The sequence below is a fragment of the Haemaphysalis longicornis genome, unplaced genomic scaffold (assembly GCF_048455015.1).
Source record: "Haemaphysalis longicornis isolate Haplotype H1 unplaced genomic scaffold, Haemaphysalis longicornis Haplotype H1 scaffold_4, whole genome shotgun sequence".
In the NCBI taxonomy this organism is placed as follows: Eukaryota; Metazoa; Arthropoda; class Arachnida; order Ixodida; family Ixodidae; genus Haemaphysalis; species Haemaphysalis longicornis.
The window spans coordinates 89187840-89215196 of record NW_027526361.1 but is presented as its reverse complement, the minus strand read 5'-3'; the positions used below and the strand labels follow the sequence as shown (position 1 = coordinate 89215196).

At 46.5% G+C, this 27357-nt stretch overlaps 1 protein-coding gene across 1 annotated transcript in view; it reads right to left on the bottom strand.

The window, feature by feature from the left end:
• Window positions 1-1921: 1921 nt before the first annotated feature.
• LOC144180429 (disintegrin and metalloproteinase domain-containing protein 10-like) overlaps window positions 1922-27357 on the bottom strand; it is a 46239-nt gene continuing 20803 nt past the window's right edge. Inside the window, exons 5-9 of the mRNA XM_077708772.1 lie at window positions 22665-22812; window positions 17302-17400; window positions 13890-14080; window positions 9170-9375; window positions 1922-2464 (exon numbers count right to left, since the gene is read on the bottom strand). Coding sequence (XP_077564898.1) covers window positions 2288-2464; window positions 9170-9375; window positions 13890-14080; window positions 17302-17400; window positions 22665-22812 — 821 coding nt within the window. The 3' untranslated portion in view covers window positions 1922-2287. The remainder of the gene's footprint in view (window positions 2465-9169; window positions 9376-13889; window positions 14081-17301; window positions 17401-22664; window positions 22813-27357) is intronic.

Below are 27357 nucleotides of genomic sequence, written 5' to 3'. Positions count from 1 at the left end.
TCCTTTATTTTAGCACCTGAAAAAAATGTAAACCTTTATCCGGCTCCATTCGCTATCGGGTATACTTATTAGAAATAGCTTCCCAGTATTTACATCGGGAAACTTTGTTGTAAAGTATGTTTTTGTTCACCGGTGATTTGTTTACAATAACACAATCATTGTCGATCCGTCGATTGGATTCACTTTCATTGTTAATGACAAATCCACCAAGTCGTCAGCATAAATAATGGTAGACGGTCAGGGATTCTTTATTTACTTGGAATTTTAAAGCTCCCTATAATAAACATTTGCGACACCCGCACCATTCAAAAAGGCTCGTACTTTACAGGGCCGTTTGAAACGACAATAGCTTTCACTACTGTTTTTCGTTCGTGCTCGCTGGAAGGGCTTCGCATGTCAGACTTGGTTTGACGGAGAGGGAGTTATATTTATCTGTCAAATATTTCAAACGTAATGCGTGAAGGATAAATCAAAAGGGAGGAGGAGGACTTGCGAGGGTTTTCCCCCAGCAGCCCCCCCTTCCCCCCCCGCCACTGGGTCCACCAGCTATTTGTTACCGTGACTTGCTCGCGTCCTCTGCACCCACCGGACTACGCCGACCTGGCTCATCGTGAGCAAGTGTTGCCGCCGCTTCTGCAGCTGTCAGTGGAGGCCAATCTTCTGGAAATACTATATTCTCTTGGGCGCACCGCGTGTGGTCTTCTTTCTTTGCGTTGGTCTGACCTTCCTGGTGGCTTAACCTCCACTGAGGGGGTCTCGCTCCGGAAAACCTCGTGGGTTTTGCACCAATGCCTGCAGTTCGAGTGGCGCAAGCTTCTAGCCCTGCAGTGTCTTCCTCGGCCTGCCCCTACTACCCCGCTCCTGTTGCGGAAGTGACGTTGAGCCGTGCATGGGCATACAACCGGCCCGAGCCCGGCGCGTGTGTGAAAAATGAACACATATGGGCCACACGACACCGCCCAGGTCGACGAGACTATTGCACTTTCGGTGTACTGGGGTTCATAAAGCCAGCTGCATGCATATCTTTTTTTACGGTTTGTTGTGCCTACACTAAAGATTTTCTGTTCCTATATTTCTCGTTTTGTAACACCCTGTGGTCAAATGACGCAGTGAAAAATTGCATTGCGGAAAGAACAGCTGTGACCATGTTCAACGTTTGTTCACTACGCGTGTTCGTTGTCGCGCTGTTCAGTCGTCGCTGCCCTATGACTGGCCGTAATGCTGACGTGGCGTATACGGCGTCCGAGGGGCACGGTTACGTTAAACATTGCAACTTTACAACTGAACAACTTTAGTGTACAACTTTAGAACTGAACAGCGCTGGGTGTCCTCCCCCTGCACGCTGGGGGAACAATATATGTTAGCCACATTAGTGAGGCGAACCGACTATATAGTCTGTTGGCTTTCGTGGTATACGCACCGTTCGGGGTCTCCCGGTTTGGGTTCGGGTTCCTTCTAAGTCGCTCGCTCCGTCCACTACAACCGTCACGCTCGAAGCAAAAACTTTTCACAGGGAACATACACTTTATATGGTGGTGGGGCAAAGCGTGAAGTAAATGCGAAAGCATGAATGTCCAGGCTTCCTCACATCGACTGCGGTTCCGAAACTCCGATATCAAGCCAGCAACGGCCCGAGTTTTTTAATCCCGGTGTGGTTAAACTGTATTTAGAGCTGTACGGCATAATGCCATGATGACATAAAATATGGTACCCTTCGTGGTTGACATTGAGTTGCGCTTTCGTTTGGTCTTTTTTTTTTTCGGGTAGTGAACTTCGCTTTCGTATTGCAAACCAAACATTCAACTCTGGCCTGCACCAAATACAGATGTATAAACCATTCAGTTTTATTGAAAACCGAAATAAGCCAGAGACAGAAAAAAAAAAAAAAAACTGACGTCATAATTGTAAGCTTTCTATTAATAGCTGCGTTCTTGGCGCCTTCGCATTGCTCGCACATCGTAATCACACATGAAAGCTCTCAGTCATAGCTATTAATTGTACACCCGTAATGTCAATGCGATGGGCAAATTAAATGAATTCTCACATATGTGAATAATGCGCCTGTCGCACACAAAGTGGTCATGGTATAGGATTTTAGCCTGTCCCCGTTAGTGCCGTTAGAAGATAAACTAAGGGTATAAGAACGCGCTATTAGAACACTTAATACATTGCGTGTGTCAGTGAGTAAATTTTCGCGGCGTCACAGGGATGCGTTCCATGGAATCAGCTTGTAACGCCCCCGATTTTCAGACTGCCGCAAGTCCCACTACGTCAGTTTTCCGACTTATCATAGGTGCAGAAAGTCCTTCATGAAGTCGAGGGGGTGGATCACCGTGTCGGTGAGCGTGCGACGGGGTGGTCGCTGTGGGTTGCTGCTTGAGATGTGCACCGTGCATACACGCAGCGCTGCCAGCGTCACGACGGCAGTCCCCACCAGAGCCAGGAGGGTCAGGTACCAGTAACGCTGCGGAGGAGGGCACAGAGTCGCAGCTATTTAACTGCCGCGTTCGACAGTTTCTTTTTGCGACAAGCACGCGAAGCCACTGTGCAACGACTGACACAAGTGGATACGAAGCTATACGTATCGTGGCATTTAGGGTGCGCTGTATTTTATGCATGATATACAGTTAAACCTGCAGGATATAACGAAGTTGACAAAAATTGACATTTTTTTCTTTAGATGCAGGTTTTCGTTAGATGCAGGTTTCGAGTTAGGGCTCGTGGGAATGAAGCATAAACGAAGCCAAAACGATGGACATCAGTGGCAGTGAATTCACCCTTCAAGGATTTATTTCACAGAGAAAAACTGCGTGGTCTGCGTCTGCAGCTTTCTCACGAGCTTAGCCCATACACAGAACGCCAAAGATGCAAAATCACGCACCCTCGTATTCGGAAACGTAACTTAAGCATTACGTTTGCGTTTGGCACTACTTTTCGGTGCCTTAACGCGTTTCAAGAACTGAACTTACGCTCAAGGGGCCCCTTTTTGCGAACTTGATGCTCTTTTCCGCACTCAAAATTGTTGAGAGGGTTCTAGCTGGGATGCGGGTTGCGACGCTCTTCTTTCTCGCTGCCGGAGACAGCATTTAAAATTGGGAGAATTGGCTTAAAAAGACACAAGTTTTTATTTTCGGGCAGCAGAACGCATTACCGATGAACCGACACCACAGATAGCTGTGCAGATGCACGACTACACGCCGACAAGCAGGCCGACACCGCACTCAAACGTGGCCCCAACACGCTGTGCGGGCGAAATTCGCCAATGTAGTATATTTCTCCAGCCGATTTTTCATAAAAAGAGAAAAAACGAGGACTCAGCAGCCTGGAGAATTCGTTACATCGAGGTTAACGGTTGCGACGCCTTCGTTACATATAGGTCGTAAACACATGGGCGTCAGTCAATGGTGGTGTCAATGGGGAATGGAAAAACTTCGTTAAATCCAGGAAGTTGTTGCATAGAGGTTCGTTACATACGAGTTTAATTGTAATTTATTAAAATGAAGCTTCCTATGCCTCACTGATGACAATGTAGTTACGACAAAACGCACTGCAGAAGAGCCACGTTTAGACAATGGGTTTCCACAAAGCCACATCAAACTCGTGATTGGTGCTCCAAAAAATGCCGGGCCATCTCCACTGACGTGAAACCTGGGCAAGGGTGAAGCATTCAGTGTATTCCAAGATGGTACAACCCTTTTGCCACATGGCGCGTGCTAATTGGACGCCAGAGAAGCGCTGGTGGGACGATCAATCGCGCGCTTTGTGAGGCGGTGGCGCCCTCTCTTGCGTTGAACCGGATTTAAGCAATTGGCCTGCCCCAGTTTGGGTTAGTGTCAGTGATCAACGCGAGCGCAGTGCAATGCCCGCGCCTGACCTCCTCGGTGATCAACGAGACCCCGGCACCAGGGAACTATGCATATCTTGCTTCGACCGACCACCGAACCAGATCAGGCCTAACGTCGAGAGGCGGTGGGTATATGAGTGTAACACAAATTGTAACCCGCCTACAAGCAGCTTTCGCTTGTTCTTGACGATTGCTGAAGCCGACAGGGAGCGCTACACAAATCGTTAAATCATGTTAGCTTATTTTGAACCGGTTCTTATCCATTATACGCTTCTCTTTAGTACTCGTTACGTGGTAGCGCGAGGCATTGGAAAACAAGTGTCCCTGTGTTTTATTAGTACAGTGACTGCATAATATGATGACGACGACGACGGGAGACGCCGACAGCCCAGGACCCCACGGGGCTTCGCCCCTAAAACCAAGTGCCTCAAGAAAAACAAAAATGTTTCCAGTCGTCGGATCGAACCAGGGTGCCTCGCGTTATGAAGCTGACGTCTACCCGATTGTGCCATTATGACACGGTGTTAAAGCGAAGCTTTTATGCTCCTCTGATGGCGTTGTAGTTACGCCAAAACGCACTGCAGGTAAGCCACCTTTACACAATGGGTTTCCCCAAAGGCACATCCACCACAGCGCACACGTAGACAACAGGAGGTTCTTACACACAAATCACGACGCGGTACAGCATTTGAAGACACATTCGCATTGTAATAGAATCGCTCATGATTATGAACGCTGCATCATCGGGTCGCTCAGAATTTCATTTGGTTTCGTTGAGCGGGGTTGGCTTTGGACTTTGCCTGAGTTGAAGTTCACTTCTGCTTTGTACTTTGGCAGTTCAAATTCTGGACTTTCATTTGACTGTGCATAGAGAAAGCTTCGCGTTTTGCCATTTTTCTTTTAAGAAAGGGGCTTTCATTTGTTCCCGTGATTTTGGGAAATTTGTGACTGACCACCAGTCATTTCTGAAACCGGCAATCCAGTTGACTAGGATCGTCAACATGAGTCATTAGGAATAAAAAAAATGTTATCAAAAACTTTCTGCGTGAATGAATGAATGAATTTATTCTTAACAAGGAAAGGAAAGACCACCAGCAGGCGTAGTTTGCCCCACCTAAGGGTGGACACCGGAACGCCTGCTGGTGTGGGGGGGCGTGGGGAATGGGTAACACAGTTGCACAGGAAAAGGAGGAGAGAGAGAAGGGGAGGATACATATAAACATATACACAGGTCTAACAGGACATATATGTGCAATATATACAAGCTAAACGCTAAAACACGAGGGCAAAAAAAAAAAAAGCACACACACACACACACACACACAAAAAAAATAAATTGGCCGCGTATCTGCTTCTTTCTCGTTGCAAATGTCGTCAAAAGACGATAGTCTATGTAAGCATTTGCCAAGGAAATGCTCCCTTTGCTTCCCCGCTCACCTCTCATGCTGTTCCTGTTCCGTCGCGCTCATCCCAAGGTAAACAAGGTTTGCTCAAGGCGATTTGAATTTACCGCGTTCCATTGCTACAGGCCGGGTTCCTCGATGCCAGCGCTGCAGTGCGGCGGAGATGCGCGTGAATCGAGGTGACCGACTTCAAGGTTTATAGAACCGCGTTGCCGTGGTCCACGTGCGTTCCAAGCAGAACGTGGAACCTAGCTAATGGAACATTTCGTTGCTGTTGCCACGTGATTTTTAAAGACGATAGTCTTTCTTGGGCTCCTTAAACCCAGACATTTTGGTCTGTCTGTACGTCTGTCTGTCTGTCTGTCCGTCCGTCTGTCTGTCTGTCTGACTCGATTCAGCCACCCGGCCAAAGTAAAACAATGTCTGCGCAATAGTCTTACATAGTCACAGCTAAATCTACCCGTCTAAGTCCGGTGTAATGTTCATACTTGTCAGCATTGTTGAAGAAGAACAAGACACTACGCAAATATAAGACAACAAATTAGTACAGAAGTGATATTTGCAGTGTGCCTTTATAAAAAAGGCTGCGTCTAATCTCACGGCCGCCGTGAGAATTACCTCCGAGAAATTATCACGGCAGTTTCCATAAAAGCTGGCTGGCCGAAAATTTGCTGAATAATATTACGTCCCAACGCAACCTAACGTAAGATAACCTGACCGAACCTAACGTAACCTAACCGAACGTGTCATAACCTACCCAAATCCTGCCACAGTGCAACAAACCTAATCTAACCCAGCGCAACAACACAGAACACAACCTCTATTAAACGTAATCCAACGAATTGTAGAAGTCCTATGCGTCGATATCTTGATACAGTAAAAACCAGAGTAAAAAAGCACTAATAAAATCACGATGACGAAAAAATTCCGAAAGCTAAAAAGAAAAACACATCCCAACGTCGGACTCGAACCAGCGCCTCCTCGTTTAAAACCCAGCACTATACCACAGCGCTACAGGGGCAGATGCAAACGCGGCTTTTAAGGGGGATATTTATCAGATTGAATCTCCGCATAGCGTGCTTGGCCAATAAGAAGCGACTGCCGTGAGAAATGTCTGACGGTAATTCTGCCGGTTGCCGGGATAATAGACACTACCTATAAAAAATCATACATGCTTGACTTTTGTGAAATTAAATACTTCATCAACTGCAGAAAAAAAAATTCGCCCCGCCGTCGCCTGCTGTAGCCCGCGCCACTATAGCTTCTGGCGCCATTTTAAAGTAGCCATGAAGAGAAAATGCAAGTTGGTTTTATTCGAAAGATTTCGTGTTTTATAGTGCCCCCAGCGTTTGTCCGGATACAAACGGTGCTTTATTCACTGAGAAATTAAACAATTTAGGTTTAAATTTTGATTTTCCCGCTCAACCGTGCGTTTTCGTGGTCCCAAATGACATCACAGGAACCGACCGCTCTGCAGCCTAGAATACCTTCATTCACGCATCCGCCGTACAGGGTAGAGACACGTATACGCTGGCACCGCCATTTTCGGTTGCTCGCTCGCCGCCGAAGCAAGTCATTGTGTCAAAATCGCGCTAAAATTATCGCCGCAACGCGGTTTACTGAAGAAGTTTGAATCATATTGTCTGTTTCGCGTTGCTAGGTCTCGTGGGAAACGAAAAGAATAACGCGTTGAGCCCGTTGGCCCAATTGCGGCGGCACGGGACCGTTCAAAGGTTGTCTCCACCCTGTACAGCGGTGTTGGTTTGTTCCCGCGTTTCTTTACGTTCCGTAACCTAGATGGCGCCACCATACCGTGGCAAGCGTTTGGTTTGTTTTTGCCCGCATTTAAACCTGGCTTGTTTTTGTTCTGGGAGAAAATATTCGTTCCCTGAAACAGTGCTCGCTCGACAAATGGGGTCACGTAAGACACCGTTGCTTGCGTCAATCGGCCAGTGTCGTCTGAGACAACCCCAAGCCCCGTAGTGCTGTGCAGCTAAACCAAGCATGCTGTGCGCAGTACGAACAGCAGAACGCATCAGTACTTCTATGTTTACATGTGCTTTCGTAACTTCCACTGTTTGTCCCATCATTCTTATTGCTTTGTAAAGAATGTGCCCTAAATTTAAGCGCAAATCGCTCGTTCGTCTAGTTTGTAAGGTCTACCTAATTTGCGTCTGCTTCTGCCAGCCTCCGCCAATCGCAGAGCTTAGCTCATGTGACATCATAGGTTCTGTTGCGGGAAATGAGCTGGTGGGTCGCATGACCATTCCCGTTTTTCCTAATTATGTAGCTTATTGGAGCGAAGTTTACGTTAGAAGTGGTGTCAGTATGATTCTAACGAGGCAATCTTTTGAATGAACCAAACTTGTGTTTTCTCTTCATGGCTCCTTTAAGAAATCAACCGGCAACAGTTACGAAAGGTTCCACTAGATAGGTTTCACGTTCTGCTTGCAACGCACGTGGAGTAGAAAAACGCGGTTCTATAAACGTTGAAGTAGGGCGCCTCGATTCACGCGCGTCTTCGCCGTACGGCAGCGTTGGCATCGAGACACCCGGTTTAGAGCAGTGGAACGCGGGAAATTTAAAATGATTTAAGCAAACCTTTGGCGTCTTTACCTTGGGAGGAGCGCGACTCAAGAGGAACAACATGAGAGGTGAGCGGTAAAGCGAAGGGAGGCATTTACTTGGCAAAAGTCGATAAAGACTATCGTCTTTTGACGACATTTGCAACGAAAGGAGCAGATACGCGGTCAATTTTTTATATGCCGCCAGGAGGTGGCGCGGGCAACAGCAGCGGCGGTTTTCTGCAGTAGATGTACCATATCATTTGCTATCTAAAAACCGTGCATCCATAATTTTTTCAATAAAGGAACACTGTAAATATTCCTTGTATATTAATTTTCGGTTTTGTATTTGCGTAATGTCCTGTTCATGTTCAACAAAGTTGACAAGTATGAACATATAAACCGGGCTTAGACGCTCAAATTTGGCTGTGAGTATATAAGACTATTGCGCAGTATACATTTCACCAGGTGGCTGAATCGAGTCACAGACTGACGGACAGACAGACAGACCAAAATTTCTGGGTTTAAGTAGCCCAAGAAAGACTACCGTCTTTAAAAAAACGGCCACAGTTTAGTTTAGCTGGGAAAAAAGCGGAGAGCCGGGATGAGTCCTGAGGCGTAGGACCCCAGGGCCTCATGGACTCCGTCCCGCTCTCTGGCACTGCCTGGCGGCCACAGAAATTCTTCGAGGGGCCGATGAAATTTATCCTTCCCCTGGCACCCTTTTATAGAGAGCTCTTCGGCGGATATCCGCAAACAGAGTGAACTAGAATATTCTACTTCGCTCTACCATATTCTAGTTCACTCTACCACAATTGAATAACCACACTGTTCCAGCAAAAGAATCACTAGAAAGATGCCACCAACGAAGAGAAAGACTTTCCACCTTGTACAAGCAGCTGCAAGCAGCGAAACCCACATATACGCGTTCATTATGATTGGCCAGTGAGCATAAAATGCGGCCAGCTTCTCTCGGCTGACATTTGTTCAACCACCAATCGCCGCCATTTTATGATGACAGTGAGCTGTCTGTGACATGTCTCTCCTTCATGATGACTTCCGGAAGGAACTTCAACGGAGAAAATGCTGCGAACACGTTAATATGCTTCAACATGAAGTCGCTGTGGAGGTCATCCTTCTTGAGTGTGTTCCTGCGGTTTTTCTATTCCGTCGCTAGAAGATTCTGCGGCAGGATGACAAACCGAGTGGTTTTGATTGTCATCAGGACGCACATTAATGATAGGGATACTAGAGAAGATGGCGCGGAGACGGGCGACGAAATCGCTGACGCATCAAGCGCCTGGTGCCAATATAGTTCCTCGACATCCCCCAAGGAAGCTACGTGCGTGAGCTCTTACCAGGAGCGGCGTCGTGAGTCCCTGTTCGCCGAATATGAGCCCGTGCAGCCTGGATAGAGGGCCGTCGGAGTCGATAAGGCGGCAGCGCTGGAAGACGTCGCAGTAGCCGCGCAGGTCGTCACATGCGGCACCGGGCTCCATTCTCCTGTGGCACAGGTCGCGCATGCGCTCGAAGTGGCAGGCTTCCTTGCACTCGCTGCCTGGCTCTGCGGAAAAAAAGAAATGTCCGGAATGTCAAGTACGGGGAATGTTGAATCGGGTCAAATACAACAGTTGGAAGCGCGTCCCTTGGAATATTGAATGGAGTACAAAACGTACATAACAATAATAATATCGACAGGAAAGGTTTACCCGGGAGGCCGATGTTCACGGCGACCTTTTATTGCGACGCTCGCGCAAAGCAGCAACGAGCAGCATGATGATGATGAGTAACTACAGGGATGAGGACGAAGTGCTGGCGCATCAGCTAAAGATGATGGCAGTGTAGAGATGAAAAGGAAGCACTGCAAGTAATGTAGGTTTCTCACACCAAAGTGGTTATGTGCTAACCACGGCCGGGGCAACAGACAAGGGGGCTCACAGCAAATAAAAAATATTCACACATTTTATTTTCAGGATTTTCATCATTAATTGCCTATATATGTGCCCACTGCAGGTCGAAGGATCGTTCCCATTGACTTCCAAGCACACCTATATCCTGTGATGCCCAAGGTCATTCTTCGCCCCTGAATTTTATTGGTTTATCCCCCCGCTATACCTGCCGTGCTCAGTGGCTAAGGCGTCATGCTGCAGACCCCAAGGACACAGGTTCGATTCTCGTCCGCGGCGGCCGCTTTTCTGGAGGAAGCGAAGAGCGAAAACGCCCGTGTGTTCGGGATTTCGGCGCACGTTAAAGATCCACAGGTGGTGAAAATTAATGTGGAGCCCTCCACTACGACGCGCCTATTCGCCTGTGCAGCGTCGGCGCGTTCAGCCCAAAAATCGATCAATTTTGTTCCCCCACCCCCGCTCCACTATTAAGTTATCCTTCCGTAGACTTTAAGACAACTATGTGCTCCAGCTTCACCATGATGCAGTCAAGTGCCCAATTCACGCAGCCAACAATGCAATTTCGGCGAATGACGATGTCGGGCATATGATCCACTCAGAAGTTCGGTCCGCGCTCTGCCAGGCATGACGTTATGCATCGCTTAGTGCCACAATGCAGATGACATTTTTGTGTCAGATGGTATGCAAGTGAATTCAATTCTCCAAATCTGCTTCGTTTGCGGCTAGGATTTGGCACTCGGCTGCATTAGGCTGAGCCACGAGATGACATTAAAGTGCGCTTTGGTCCCGTATTCGGTAACCGTGCACCCTGTTTACTACCCGGATGGGCCCCATGTACTCAGTTGTTGGCAATACATGCCAGACCCTATTCTTATTTTGAGCTATTATGTCTTTCAAGCAAGTTTTATGCCTAATCGGAGACTTTGCACTTTTATCATGCTTATTTTCAGAGATTGCCTGAACGAAGTTTTCTTTTAGCGTTGGTTACATGCCAAGATTCTGTTCCCAAGTCCACTCCAGCAGTAAAGTGTACGGAATTGCCTTGAATGACAGGGGCAGCCTAAAGTTTATTACTTGAGAGTGCTTGCGAGACCCACCCAACCCTTACTGATTCGACGCCGAATTTATTTCTTGTGAATTGGATCAGCGACCGAATGCACCAATGCGACCGAAGCCAAGCAAAAAAAAAAAAAAAGAGACACGACCCAGCAAAGACCGGATTGAAGACTAAAAACTCAGCAGGAGATTGCTTAGATCAGCAAGACGACTGTTTCGACAGGGTGGTGATGGTGGTGGCGGCAAAACATGTTTATTTGAGCTGAGGGGAAAGGGAAGGGAAGTGGTCAGCCTCCCATGTACGGGAGGCCGCGAGCCCGCCAAGATTCGATTGCTCGTTTCACCAGAGGGTGAACTAACAATTTAGTCAGGTACAAGGTACATTTTTGACGGGTGGTTTTAATGAGTTCGGCGTGGTTCCGTGGAAGGTGGACGACATGATGCTAGGTTATACCTTTAACGAAAACTTAGCTTTCGGTATTTGCACCGCGTTTTGAAACGTACTTAGAATCTTTTATCGGTGATCTTTATTGTGAAAATGCTTTAACAAAAAAGCTGGGTAGCAACTGCAGTTGGGTGAATGTAGTTTAAATGATGTTTTAGTGTTTGGTGGACGTGTATTCATTCGGTCGTAAAATGAGGATTCAGAACCAAGTATTCAGAATCGAGTTGTACCGGATATTTAAAGGGGCCATGCAGACAAAACACAATTATGGGGCGGTATTCTCGAGTTTTGTCTCTTTTGTGTCCCTTTCAAAGGTGTCCCTTTTGGCAAGCCCTGATTGGCTAAAAGCAAACAACCGGAAGGGACGTAACGCAAGCGCAACAAACCTACTGCCAACGCTTACTTCTTAACCGTAAGTACGTCACGACGAAAGGGACTCAAAAGGGACGTTTTCAAAATGGACAGTTACGAGAATACCGCCCCTGGTTCATTCGAAAGATTACCTCGTTACAATCGTACTGACACTACTTTTAACGCAAACTTTGCTGAAATAAGCTATATAATTAGGAAAAAAAGGGAATGGCATGCGACTCACTAGCTCACTTCCCCCAGTAGACCCTATGACGTAATATGCACAGCTGTGAGATTGGCTGATGCCGGAAAAAGCTATCGCAAATTAGGCAGGGCTTAAAAGCTTCCAGAAAGAGCTATTTTCGCTCAAATGCAATGCATATTCATTTTATACCAGTACAAATGGTGAGGTAAACAATGAAAGTTACGAAAATACACGTAAACATATAAGTACTAGTGCGTACTGCTGTCGGTGCTGCGCGCACTAATTGTTATAGCTGCACAGAAGTCCAGCGCTTTGGGGTTGTCTCACACAACTCTGGCCGATTGGCGTGAGCAACATTGTCTTACGTGACCTTGTTTGTCGAGAATTCCCCGTGTTTCACGAAACGATTACCTCCACCGTAACGAAAACATGCCAGGGGCAAATACGGTCAGAAACATCTTCCCTCCATGGTCAGAAAAAGAGGAAAGGCGGAGAGCGGCCCTGCACAGTATGATGGCGCCATCTAGGAGGAGTGACAGTAAAAAAAAAGTGTTCGGCTGTTCGCTGCAGTCTTAAGAATGCACTAACGTTCACTTGAAGACCTGTCCTGGTTACCTCATCGCAGACGTCACGAAACAGACGATTTCGAGGGAGAGTAAAAATGTTAACTTACATTGATTATTTTCTCAATTAATAAATAAAGCATCGTTCGCTGCCGGACAAGCGCTGGGAGCACTATAAAACACTAGCCTTTTGAATAAAGCAAACGTATTTTGTCTGAATGGCCCCTGACCCTGCAACTTCTTCGATAAGCGCTTTCACTCTTTCCTTCGCGTCTGGAACCACTGCGAAAGCTATAGTTATCACCAGCACGGAGTGCCACGGCGTCACATTTGCTCGTCGCACCAGATACGCCTTCCAATTCTGCTTTGTTTTTGTGGCATTTTAAAAAGTTGCTATCGAAAAGCGTTCATTGCTGTAACTGAAGGAAAACCGGCCAACCGCCGCTACATGGCCTTAGTGACGTAATTGGAGCCGTCGAAGAACGTCATGACCTGGAAGGAGAGAAAAATCTTTTGAGCGAGTTTACAAGTTATCTGATGGGCACAGAGCAGTAATTTGTGGCTGCAGTACTTTGCGACCCCATAATCTAAGTACTGGATGTGTTGGGTGACTACGTTCTGCAAGCATTAAAGATAAAAAAAGTTGAAAGAAGTGTTGTAGGGTCCCTTTAAGGCTATTACGTGCGACCTGTGAACGGTGCCTCTATTACATAGTACGCACTAAACTCGAGGAAGTTCCTTGCTTGTGTTGTATGCCGTTAGACCCCGATGAAACGCAGAAACTAAGCACGCCGAACTCATATTCGAAAGAATATAGACAAGTATGAGTGCAGCATTTTCCGTTGATTTATGTCCATGTATCGAGCTACCTCGTCACTCGTGGCGTTGCACGAAGCCATTTACAGAGCACTGCTAAATTGTCCTGGATGGGATAGCGAAGCATTTTAACCGCTATTGAAATCCGTTTAATGACGCGTTGGCGGGGCTGCAGGGTATGGACGGAAGTTGGTCTCTGGTCTTCACTATTTGAAGGTTGTTCCATTAGACCCAGCGAATAATGCGAGCGTATTGTTATATATTTCTGCCATGCTGAACTCGACTGAAAATGCGGCCCACGGTACTTCGCAGTTGAAGTCGTACAGGACGAACAGGTCAAGTACATGCTCCTGGACAGATTCACAAATCCAATCAGAACTCGGTGTTTAAAGATTCAACGTCAGACTGAAGAGCTTGGTGGCCAGTGTTAGATGAAATGCTGCGATATACCACGCTATAATCACCAGAAATCCTCACTCGGAATGTTAAGTCATAGGGAAGTCATTATTATAAACTCAATAGCGTAAGGGGCCAACCACGCTGCCATGAGAAACGTCAACTAAACACTATTGCGAGGTGAACTTCAGTCGGTAGCACGTGAAAATCGATTTATGGCCAAAAGAGAATCTGTTATCCATGCAAGAACGTTAGCATGGATGTTAACGCATCTTAGTTCCAGTGAAGATCTGTGGGAGAAACGCGGACGAATGCATCGTATAAGAAACATCGTCGTACGTTTTTCTTTGCAGGCAATGAGGCACTTCTCGGAGGGCGTGACGTCACTTCCGGTTAAAAAGCAGGGAAGGAGGTCGTAACGTTGACACACTGAGATGGTGCAGTCGCCTTGGTGACACAGCTGTGTGCCGTGGTTGCACAGTATCCCGTCGGGCTTCCAGGCAGCCTCCGGACAAGTGCCGCTGGATCCGCTATGGTGACCCCAAGTTAAGGCCCTTATTAACCGCCCACGGTGGCGGATGAGTGACCAGTAATTCGTGCTGCGCTACCCGGGTTCAATTCATAACCGCAGCGGCCGTTTTTCTGATGGAAGCAAAAAAAAAAAAAAAAACCCTGTGGGAGATATTTGCTGATTTCAAGCAACAACCAGACAGCCCGAATTGAACAATCGCCACGACTTTAACCTGCGCCATACAGCCACGGCTGCCGAGAGAGAGAGAACAAAATTTAATGGCATAAAATACTCATGTGGGCTAAGCTCATATCTAGGACCCCGTTGGACCATGCTGCCAACGCTGCAAGCACAATGAGCTGAAGTCCCAGTTGTAACTTGCAGGCTACCTTAATGATGAGTCAAAGCAATGTTGTGATTATTTTGCTGCCTTCCCCAACCGCAGCGGCAGAGTGGAAATATGTGAATCAGTGCATTTTAAAAAGATGCCTTAACGGAACGGTTTTCATAAGAAGTCACTAACCGAATGAATTCGCTCCCTCTCCCATATAACCGCTTCTTGGGAGTACGCAAACCCTTTCCTTGTGGCCCGTTTTTGCAGCACCGAGTAAAAAGACAGGTGCGCTGCTTAGCATAAGAACGCGAGTTAAACCCCGCCAAAGCGACCGTTTTTTCAATCTAAAAGCGAAGAACGAAAAAAATGGCAGCATCTCCACTCCCTGGACGATGGCGAGGGAGCGGAGTACGGGGACTCGAAATGACATCCAAGTTGCGCCCCGAGTGACATCCGATTTGCACCACAACCACCATTCGATTTGAGCCGTGAGTTGCACCTTGATTATTCCCTAAGTGAAACTGCAACTCACGGCTCAAATCACATTTCGCTTGATTTTCGCTTGATGGTGGTGTGCGCACGGATGGACGCGGACGGGCATTGGGAGGTCCTAAAGTACTCCGCACCTAAAAGACGCGTGTGTGAAGATGTTGGCGTGCTTTAAAGATATCCAGGTGTTTTACCTCAATACGTAGTCTCGGCCCAAGGAGTGCCTCACAGCCTGTAGGTGTCGATTAGGTGCGAAAAACGTGAATTACGGTAGGTTCGAAGGCCCGTAATCACTTCTCACGGGTTGCGAATACGAAAGAATGGACGCCCAGGTAAACGCCCGAGACACCCTGATTTCGCCTGGCGTTGTCGAAAGGCTTTGGATTATTGTCCCTTGGGACACTAATTTGCGTTCCGTCTTAGAGGGACAGACAACAGATTTTATTCGAGCATATTTTCTTTGTCCCAAATGAAACGACATCACTTAAAACATCTTAACCAGAAACGGCTTTGCTGATAGCACCCTAGAACTGTTGAAATCGGAATTTTTAGATCCACCAGCCGTGCGTGTCCCGCCAGGAGTAATGCTGGCCACCACGAGAATGAGCCGTGCGGAAACATACTTTTAACTGCACGTGAGAATTAAAGAGGTATACAAAAACGTGTCCCCGGTTAAAACAACAATGATGTGCAGCCTTTCCTATTCCTTCGTGAGGTTTTTGAATCACCCGTCGAAATCAAATTAGTTCTTTGAACACGCATGGCCTCCGAGATCACCCCGCTCGCGACCACACCGCGAGCAAAATGCGTGCAGGGGGATCTCGGAGGCCATGGGACACGTAACGTAGCGTCGCGTTTAGACACTACGTGTCGTTACGTTTCAGACTTCGGAAATTTTAGCGCAAAATTAAAATTATTTCTGCCATTTTATTTGGAAATTCCTTGCGGTTACCCCAGTATATGAAACGCTGGCTGTCGTATGAGCTGGAGGGCATGTATTCCACAAACATCGGTTGTCTGTCCCTTTAAAGCTTTCGAATGTCTTCGATTGCCTCCTACGAATCGCGCCGCCGCATGGGAGGGTTGACTACAATGGTGGATTTCGATTCATGTCTGCCCGCTCGTTCTGATGCGTTTTCCCGCTTTCTCCATCTGCTTTGTAGTCGCGTGGACGACCACCTCTCGCTATTGCCGAATTTGCTGTCGTGCCGAAAGCCTCGTGCTATGAAACACTTCCTAAGAAGCCGTGTCTGTTTGGTATACGACGCCAGACGCCTGCTTCTTTTCTCAATGGGCCGGTTAGAGCTTCCGCTTTCTATGCTTGGGACTACCCAGCGTTGTTTTGGGACTGAACTGTGCTGTGCCGTTTAAAAGTCCCCACAAAAGGAATTACCACTCAGCAGTCCCACTTATGGGCCAGGATTCACACAGCTACTGCCACGAGGATATTGTAAGAGCAGCATGTTATTCAAGCGATGCTTTCTTGCTCTAACTGATGGCGGTGCCGTTACGTAAGCGCACTGCAGGAAAGCCAACGTTACGCAAGGGGAGGGCACATGATGATGGTGATCATGATGGGTCCGGAATCGAACCCGGGTCTCTCGTTGTGATGCTGACGTCTATGCGATTTCGCCACTTGGGCATGGTCGAAGCACTTCGAGTTTTAAAGCAAATTTGAACGCTTAACTTTGAACGACGACGATGTTTGCGGCGGGAGAGCGGGCGCTCAGCTTTCTCGTGAGGTATTCGTTTGCTGTCGTCTGAATTTGAACTTTGAGTCGCAGGCAGTCTGCTCTTTGATCGTTGATGCTTGGACGCTTGGACTCTCAGACGGTTTGCCCTTTATCGTTCACGCTTTGACTTAGATTGCAGCGGCTTTGACTTTGGCACTTCGCCATTTTATTTCGGCACGCAAGAAAACATCGCGTTTCAACCATCGCGAACGTTAGACGGAGGAGATTTGAATTTTCATCAGGTGCCTTTGGTATCTCGCTTATCGCGAGTAGCCAACCACGCAGGCGTGTGGGCTAATCGCAAACTGGTCTCGCGATATCTTACGGGCGAACAGCTTTGTAAATCTCGGCACATGGTTTTGCGGTTGTGTGTGTTGTGGCTATCTTTAGGAACTTATGTCGGTCAGATAGTTCTAACGGTACCCAATGTGGCAAAAGGTTAAATAATTTTAAGAATGCTGCACTGATATTGAGTTAACATTCAATGGCGTATGAGAAACAGGTTGAAAGTTTGTTGAGATGGTTCCTGAACGTTTTCTTCTTAATCATTGCAGAAGAGCACGTGTCTGCTTTTCGCCATTATGCCTGCAATTGACTGCATTATGCCTGCATTGGATACATGGATGAATAAAGTGCAAGCGGAACTTGCGCGAAGGAATGCTTCCGGGGCATTTCGAAGGATACGAACAGTAGGTCGGATAGTTGCAGTCGTCTTCAGGCCGGCAAAACGTCGACGTATTGTGGAAGGTGCAGTCATGGGCGCAGCATTCTCCGCTGCTGGGGCTGCAATCGACAACAAAAAGGCAATGACTCCTTCAGCGGCTAGTCAAGCGACGCAAATAACAGATTCGCCAAATAGCGTCCACTGGCGGGGAGGATCGTTAAAGGGGGGTAGCGCCACCATCATCATCTTCGTCAGCGCCACCATCATCATCGGTAGATGGGCCAACGGGGCACGAAGGACACGCAGCACTCAGCACCCGGTCTCAATACGAAATACACCTTTGTTCACTTTGAAAAAATTTGTCTTTGGGAACTCACTAGGCTCCATTCATGCCACCAGGGACTCTTTTTTAAATAAAAAAAATGCTACATTTTGAAAGCATTTCAAATTACTCGCCACACGACGTCAGCTGTGACGCGATGGAGGGCGCAGTGACGCAATAGAGGGGAACACTAAAAATATCAGTGTTTTTTAACAACACGTTATCAGTGTGTTGAAACGTTATTAGTGCGGTAAAAACACGTCAGAATTCAAGTCACACAATCAAACGAAAGTAAAGGTGCGTTCGAATTTTGCCTTTAGATGGTCTTGTTGTCGCCTTCGTGGACAGTCCGCCATGTTAAGCCCCGTTCGGATTAGCACAAAGCAGTCAACGAAGACCGCTTCGAAGAGACAGCATCGAAGTAAGCAACGATGCAGGCTACCTTCCTGTGTAAACTAATAAGTGATGCCAGCGCCACCTTTTAGTGTAATAATGTTGTTACAAACTAACTTGTTCTTTTATTGAAATATTGAGTATAATTTAGTAGTGGTGAAGACGCTTTTGTTTAATTTTCAAATAACAATGTTTCTGATAATAACGGTGATACCATTTACGAAACCTGCGGCTTGCGTTTCTCAACATGTCTGCTACGAGGTTGTCTGCGTTGGCGACCTCCAACGTTTTTATATTAAAAACGTTGGTGACCGCTGCACCGTCCCAATTCTTATTCCTGTAGACGTCTAATTAGACTGCTAAGTAGGCTGTCTGAAAGCTGTCCGCGGATTGGAACGCAGCCTAGAGATCCCACAGCAATAGCCCAGTCATGTTTCTTTGGCTGTGGCTTTGGTTGGCGGCCGGCAATCGCTCAGCCAAAAGACAGTTACGTCATAGAGACATTGCCGTAAAGTGGCTGTGGAAGTGCCACTGCTGTATCTGCTTTCTCTCATTATCTAGAATACGTGTCAGAAGCTGGTACTATTGTTGACGGTACAAAACAGTTTTGTTCGTGAATCGAACTTGTATTTTGTCTTCACGGACCCTTTAACGATTGACCGATAGACAGCGAAGCATACTGCCTAAGGGGTTGATATACAGAAATGCGCTTTCGCCAGGTGGTTCCAAGAACTTATAAAAAAAGGGCTTAGAACGAACCAGTTGCTCCGCTTGAGTGCAACAGTTTCCAAAGGAAAGAAGCAAACGTAAAGTTGAAAGCTTTGGTTTAAGGGAGTAGAGTTACCATACGAGTGGAAAGCTTTAAGGGAGTGGAGTTAACATACAAGGGGAAAGTTCTAAGGGAGTGGAGTTAGCATACAAGTGGAAAGCTTTAAAGGAGTGGATTAGCGCAGCCCTGTTTTTTAACACGAGAAACTAACAAATAAAGACAACGTTGCGTTTGCTACTCCCAAGGCCGGATGCGGAGACGCTGTGCTGAGTACTATTAGTGTGCCAACTGTTGTTAGGCTTGCAAGTTGACTATTTTAAAATGCTGAGTGTGGGGAAAACGGTGGCTACCTTTACTAAACCGCAATCTTAACAGCGGTTACTCTAACATACATGAAATAACATCCTGTGGGCACTCTTCGCGATTACGTCTTTTTCTCGTACGGCGGATTCGTATGGGAGGGCATGAAAAACCCGCCCATTTACTTGGACATTCACTGAAATACTCTGCAGCAATCACTCGTTGCCGTTTAGCAAAGTGTCGAACCGGAACCGAACCGAACCGAAAACCGGAAGCGAATCGGTATTTTTGTTTGACCTGAACCCTAATCCGAACCGTTATTTTTTGAGCACGCTCAACCCGAAGCTCAACCCAAAAACGAAATAACGCCTACCGGTTCACGGCGAGTCGATTCGACCATCATCTGTTGGTAATGCGCGGTCAACGCTATTCGGTACTTTTCTTTTTCGCACCATCTGTTTAGTAACTTCTCACGCACTTTCCGCTACGGATCGGTCAACACCATCAACGTTTAATTTGTCGTTACAACAGGAGGGAAAGGTATACGCACCACTGTTGCAATGGCATACTACTGCTGGTGGCACGGGCAGTATGCAAAGCTGAGAAAACGAAATGTCGAACTCTCGGAAGCCTGCAGGCGATATGAAACATCGTATTTGCCCTTCCCTCTCTACGACTGTGTAACGGCAATCGGGGTGCAAGAAAGCTGCACTGCTCAACGGTGAAGGTCAACACCCGTAATGTGCAAAACTTGATGCATTTCATAGTTATCTTTAGAAGGGCCGCATACCTGGAAAGTGTAAATACAGTGAAAGCTCGTTAATTCGAACTCGGAGGGGACCCTAAAATTGTTCAAATTACAGCGGAGTGCGAATTAGCGTATGGGGGCTTGAATGAATAGGTGACGGGTAAAAAGCGCAAAGGCTCATGGGTGCATTGTTTTATCCCGCGGAGAGCCGCCACTTCCGGTTCGGGAGCTCTCCTGGCCTCCCGTACGCCGTCGGCTTTCACGCGCGTGTGTGCTTGTTGTTTATCTGTTTCCACCGGGGAAAAAAAACGCTCATGCATCGGGAATTTCATAAATAACAACGATTGACCCTACTAGGAGTTTATCTGTCAGGTAAGCACCCTGTGACAGATAAACAACACGCACGCACGCGCCTGACAGCCGCCAATGCACGCAGACGTACGGGAGGGCAGGAGTGGCGATAGCAGAAGTGGCGATAGCAGACGACGTACCCATGAGCCTTTGCGCTTTTTACCCGTCACCTATTGTCATCGCGCCACACTGCGTAGGCAGAACGCCGCGAAGCCCCCTCTGGACTCGTTATCCCCAATTAGGCGCTACTACCCATTTGATGCGCACGGCCCGTGATCGCAGGCCCATACCAGCGACCGCGACACAAAGAAACCCTGCAACGGCATGCAGCTATCGCAACAGCGTAGGGCGAGCGCGCTACGCTGTTGTTTTTCTGTTTGGTTGTGTTGCATCTCTATTAAATTTGGTTTGTTTTGGATTTGCAACTCATCGTAATCACTCTGGGCCGACGCCTTCTGCGAGAAGCGATGGAAACCAAGGGATCCCATTTCGAATGAACCTTTCTGGATACCGCAGAGTTCGAATTATCAGGAGTTTTGCCCCTTTGAAATATACAGGGCTGTGTCGGGACGAGGGCGTCAGTTGGAATTAACCGAGTTCGAATTAACAAGCTTATACTGTATTAGACAAATGGGGCCACTGAGAATTGCTAGGTGACCACAAGGATGCAGGTTTGATCACCGCACCCGGCTACCGGTTTGGTGATGTAGACGAAAAACGAAAACTTGCATGCGTAGATTTCGACGCACGCTAAAGATCCTCAGGTGGTCTAAATTGTTTTGTCCGCCTCCAATATGTCGTGTGCCTCATAGCACAGCAGTAGCTTCAAGACATCAAACCCTCGAATATTTTTGGCAAGTGTGTTTATACGAAAAAAACCAAAATCCATAACATATCTAATAAGGATACTAGATAAAGCAAAGGAAACTGTTAGTGTGTCGTAGGCACTTTTGCAAGAAACTGTATCCCCCAACCTTGCAGGCACTACGTATTTTGTCTTCGAAGAAAATACAGCACTAAAGTAGATAGATGCCCGTCCCGATCTGTACCATTAGCCCAGCGCCCATGGATCCTTTCTACTAGCTCTTCTGTTTCGTCTCTTTCAGGCTGCTTTGTTTTTTTAACATACACTTTATCTCACTAGTCTAACTTGCGCTACTCGGCGGCTCCTGCTCCTCGTTCCAAAGGAGGTGGGCCGGGGGGGGGGGGGGGGGGGGGTACTGTTGACGGCAAATCAGAGAGCGCTGCTTTTCAAAACAGTTCTTTCTCACGATTCACGCGTCTTCAGTTTCACCTTCTCAATTTGAAATCACATAATTTAATAAATCATTACGCAACCTAACGGACGGTGTGAAGACGTATTGATGGCGACGCGCTCATCCGTAATACCTACCTCAAAATGCATTCCAATCATCAGAGGAACATAAAGTGACTCAGCATTAACTAAAGCTCACTTTTAACATGATTTTAGCTCACACCCTAAGTAAGGTGACTGCTAACAAATTGCCCTAGGTGATCGAACAATCAAATTCATATACAGCATTTACGTGGCCGCTGTAGGGTTTTATGCTACAAATGATGAGAAAAACTACACCGCTGGTATTAAAACACGTCCTCTGCTAATGTACGGAGGGGAATAACGGGTACGTAGGCCGAACTCTAAGGAATTAACGTTCACGGTGATTGACGATTCCAGAGAGAAGACTGCGATTTCAGCAACAACAAGAACAAAAAAGAACGAAGCGGCAGAAAGTACATTCCACGGACAGCCCGATCATTGCTGGTCGCTTTAGGTAGTCCTATAGGAGAACACAACGGTTGGGTGGGGTAGTCGCTGGTAAATCTTCACTACTTCAACTGTATTTCCTAATATCTGGCCTAATTGAAAACTATTGCCTTGAAATTTCCATAACGTTAATAGAGAAAACACAATGTTTCGAATGCACCATGTACTTAATTTTTACGGTTGCTTTAAACTACAAACATTTTTTTTCGTAGTTCGTTACTAATTGGACTCACCTAATCAATTTGAAAACCAGTTCAAGTTTCCGAAGGGGCTCGCAAACTGGTTCGGGCAGTGATTTTGTTGAACCGGTACTGAACACGCGTAATAAAATGAATTCTCCCGAACCCGAACCGCAACCGAACCGGTATTTTTTTCTGTTCGACACACTGTCGTACAGTCATGCAGACTCCGCTCCGATGTGCAGGTGGTGTTTGAATGTTAAACCCGACGAGGTGGCTCAGTGGTTAAGGCGTTGCGCTGCTGAGCACGAGGTCGCGATTTCGATTCCCGGCCGCGGCGGCCGCTTTTCTGGTGGAGGCGAAAAGAAAAAAACGCCCGTGTGTACGAGAGTTCGGCGCACGTTAATGATCCCCAGGTGGTCAAAATCAATCGGGAGCCCTCCACTACGGCGCGCCTCATCGCCTGCGTTGCGTCGGCGCGTTAAACCCTACAATCAATCAATCTGTTTGCATGTTCGCTGAATGACAGGCACACCTGCAGATTGCTCCTTTGACCAGAGTGCACGGCAAGGTGTGTCTCCGTGGGTGGCAGCAGATATCCTTGCAGTCCTCCGCATCGTAGCCGCAGTCGCACTGTTCGGCTCCTTCGCGAATCAGGTTGCCGCAGAATGGACCCTCAGGCTCTGAAGCGAGGAGAATCGCGCAGTATCGTTCATGTTATATGCCCAGCCTTTGCGTCACAAAACATTTCAGTGAAATGAGCCACTTTTTCGCCTAGTTGACCTGATTGTGTTCATTCGTTAATAATTGACATGCGCAGGAATGTGAATGAATACGAGTAATATTTAAAGTGTGATCTCAAAATGCGGCACGCAGCCTCATACATGTACACAGCAGCAAAAGAGTGCTCTGTATGCCTCTCTTTTCAGTTTGTCGGACGAACAGACAGACAGACAGACAGACAGACAGACAGACAGACAGACAGACAGACAGACAGACAGACAGACAGACAGACAGACAGACAGACGGGTGGGCAGACAGACAGACAGACAGACAGACGGGTGGGCAGACAGACAGACAGACAAGTGGACAGATAGCCAGACAAACTAAAATTGCGACCCCAACGTGCCAGTTCCGTAAATGTCCGCACGCAAACATTTTTATATGAATAATCGGCCAAGTTGACGCAGGAAGACACAAATTTATGCAGACAGTCTGAGATAACAAATGGAATAATTGGCGAAACTTGCACTAAGTCGTGCAAGGCTTGAACCATAGCGGAGCTGGAGGATTTCTTTCTATGTAATCTCTGAAGGACAGAACACCACGCATTGCATCACGTTTGAAATTGTTTATTTACATGTTCCGTCGCAGCTTTTCACTGTGGTTATAGTAGTTGTCATATCCACCTAATCGTTGTCTTCCTCGTGCGTGACTGGTGGGCCCGGATAGTTTTGTCCGCATGATTTCACATTTCTAAATTGCATACTGCAATAAAGTTTATTCCTCCTCCTCTACCAAAGTGGAACGCGCTAGCACGCGTTAGAACAGGCGGCAACCGGCTTCGCGAACTGGGTGTCTGTAGCACCAGCCGTCTTGTGCTTCCCCCTCGAGGCGCGATCGCACGTGAACTGTTTTCTTGCCATTTTTTGCGAGCACCCCGCGCAAGCCTGGACGACGCCGGGCACTCCTAGTGAGGCGCGTGCTCACGTGCGCGGCAAACGGCGGGAGTAATCATAACCCAGTTTTTTATGACGCCACACACCGAACACATTACGGCCAGCAACAACAGCTTAGCTGTTTAAAGAGCTAAGGATGACCGAAATAAGAAAACAAAAAACTGTATGGTACGCAATCCATAAGTAACAATAAGTGACCCACCGTACGCCTTCATTTGTACAAGTTCTTTTAGTGTTGGAAGACATGGCAAGGTGGACGGACGACAGGACGAGGACGTTCAACGTTTCACTTTTTACTTTTATTCGCATGGTCGCTCAGACGATAAATGAACTTATGTCAACAAGGTAATGGGTGGTACAGTGAATTCTTACTAATTAAATAGTGGCTTTTATCGTGGTAGTCTTATCTAAAGAGTGAAGTAGAAAATGAGAGAGAATGTTACTTTAAGAGTGATGTATTTATGGCTGTTTGGTATTCGCCAAACCCAGTCGGAGCAAAAATATTACAGACAAATCTCTGCGTCTGCAGCCAGTGAAAAGAAATGGCGTTATAAGTAAACACAATCGTGGGGTAAAGACATTCATGTAGCTTCTATGTCTTTTATTAAACGAGGCGCTATAACATGATGTACCGCATACACGCACTACCGAATTGATCCATGCAGTCTACGAATTGTTAAAGTGGTTTTCTTAAAAAGTATTCCTTATTCAGTCCGAAGAACTTTACTCACCTATAGTTCGTTCGTACCAGACATTGCGAGAGTTGCATTGGAGTTATCGCGCGGTCGTGGCGTGGACCACTCGTTTATGATGAGAATCTTCTCATATTTTAGGAATAAATTCAATAAAAATGCCGGTGAGACAAGACAGCACTTACAATGCTAGGAGAGCGTGGTGCTATTAAGGAATTATTCCGCCTGCTACAGCAGCCTGGTGTTGCAACACCGTCCAGACTTTGCCCGAGGTCAAAGGACAAAGGATAAGGAGTGCCACCAGGAACGTAGAGCCTATATAAAGACTTCCCCACCTGATCATCTCCTGGAAACGTACATGACGCTCCTAAGGCAAGCACATTCACACTCCCTGCCAAATTAAATAATCAATCAATCAATCAATCAATCAATCAATCAATCAATCAATCAATCAATCAATCAATCAATCAATCAATCAATCAATCAATCAATCAATCAATCAATCAATCAATCAATCAATCAATCAACCTTTATTTTCGGTGCCCATGGAACAACCCTAGGGTCTTGGTACTGGTACACCATATACAAGCATTCATAAAAACAAACTAAAATCAAGACAACACAACACATAAAACCATATATATGAAAGAAACAATAAAGTAAAAATAGTTACAGAGATCCCAGAAAGCAAAACAGCAAAAAAAAAAGGAAGCCTAGTGGTAGAAGCCATGACACCCGGCCAGCAAAACGTTGAGGGCACGTGAAAAATTGAAAATACACAAGCAAATACTCAATGAACATGACGGAGATAGATTAGACACATAAAACAAAGGTTTTGTAACAAGATCTTAGGAAGTTTCAAAATGGAAAAACGAAGTTCAGCGTTACAAGCACTGGCACTTAAACCGACAGAAATTCAAGCAACACAAAATCAGGAAAAGTGAAAAACAAACAAGCAAGATGATGATTTGCATAGAATAAATACGGAACAGAAATACGGCACATAAATGACATAAAGGCACTTAAGCTACAACAGTTTTCAATTCATTAGAGAACAAAGACAAAGAGCTCTGGAATATACCAAGACGATCGGAATATTCATTATATGCACATTGTATTCTGCAGATGCACGAGCGTCGTCTACTTAAAGCATCTGTTCTGAACGTTCGAAATCTTCGGAAAAGTTTGTTCGGCAAGTTGACATTGATAAGTGCAACCAAGTCATCACACAAAATATCACCATGAAAAAGTTTATAAAGAAAGATAATGTCAGCTCTCATTCGTCGACACCAATGGGAAGGAATACTTTTGAGACAAGACATGCTGCCATTTGCGTCTTCTTGTACATGACGGAAACGGTGCCTAAAGATAGAAAGGAACTTATTTTGAACCCTTTCGATGCGGTCACTATTGGACTTGCAAGTTCCATTCCAAACAACAGAACCGTATTCGAGAAGAGGTAAGCAGAGAGCTAAATACAACTTTAAGAAAGGAAGAGGACTTTTAAACTCTCTAGAATACCTGCAAACAGACCCAAACATCGAAGAGAGCGTCCGGTAATTTGTGTAACGTGGGAAGAGAAAGTCAGAGAAGAATCAAATAGTACTCCCAAGTCCCGAATTTCGGTCACCCTCGGCAGTGCAGTGCTTGCTATTTTATAGGAGTATTGCAGCTGTTGAGTTTTCCTACTATAGGAAACAACTTTAGTTTTTGAGGGGTTCAAAATTAAGTCATTTTTGGTGCACCAACGATGGAATGACACGATATCAGCCTGAGGAGAATTACAGTCCTGAACATTACGCACTTCTCTGAAGATTTTCATATCATCAGCATACAACAAAAAAGATGAATTTTGAATGGCAGAAGCAACATCGTTAATGAAAATGGAAAAAAGAAGGGGGCCCAGAACGGAGCCCTGGAGTACACCACTTGTTGCTTTGTATCTAAATGATGTTTGACCGTTAACACTTACATAGCAATATCGCTCCTGGAGATAGCAACGTATAAGACCCACTAAAGAAGCGTGAACATCTAACAGAATGAGCTTGGCAAGCAATAACGAGTGGTTGACTACATCAAAGGCCTTGCTCATGTCACAGTAGACCGCATCAAGCTGACTTCTACCAACGACTGCTGGGACAGCCTGCTCCATGAAGCATGCGAGGTTTGTGGAAGTTGAGCGACCACGCATGAAGCCATGTTGATTAGGAATGAGGACGTGTTTAAGTGAGAAAGACAAGACCGCATGAAGAGATAACTCGAATATTTTAGAGGCAGAACAAAGGAGCGACACTGGCCTATAGTTCATGGGGTCAGTTTTTGGGCCTGACTTGAAAACAGGGAATACACGAGAAATTTTCCATGAGCGAGGGTACGTGCCAGACCGGAGACAGTTATTAAATATTGAGGTGAACACAGGAACGAATATATTTGCATACGTTTTTAGAATTGCAGCAGGAATACCATCTGGCCCAGAAGACAACGAGGGCTTTAGCCGCTTGATGCTGGTCCGCACGATGTTCTCATCCAATTGGAAACAAGCGGAGTTACCGTCCTGGGGACAAGAGACGCTGAATAATAATAATAATAATAATAATAACAATAATAATAATAATTTTACTACGTACACTGCAGGACGAATACCTTTTCCGTCCACCTACCACGGCTCCTGTCCTTTGCTGCCCGAGTCCATTATCTCCCCCAGAATTTCCTTATTTACTGCCTCCGAATCTCCATATTTCTTCACTCCACCGAGTTTTTGGCCTTCCCCTTCCTGGACCCGTCTCTCGGTATCCACTCTGTTACCGCGATTCTCTACCGGTTGTCATCTCGCCTAACTATGTGACCAGCCCAAATT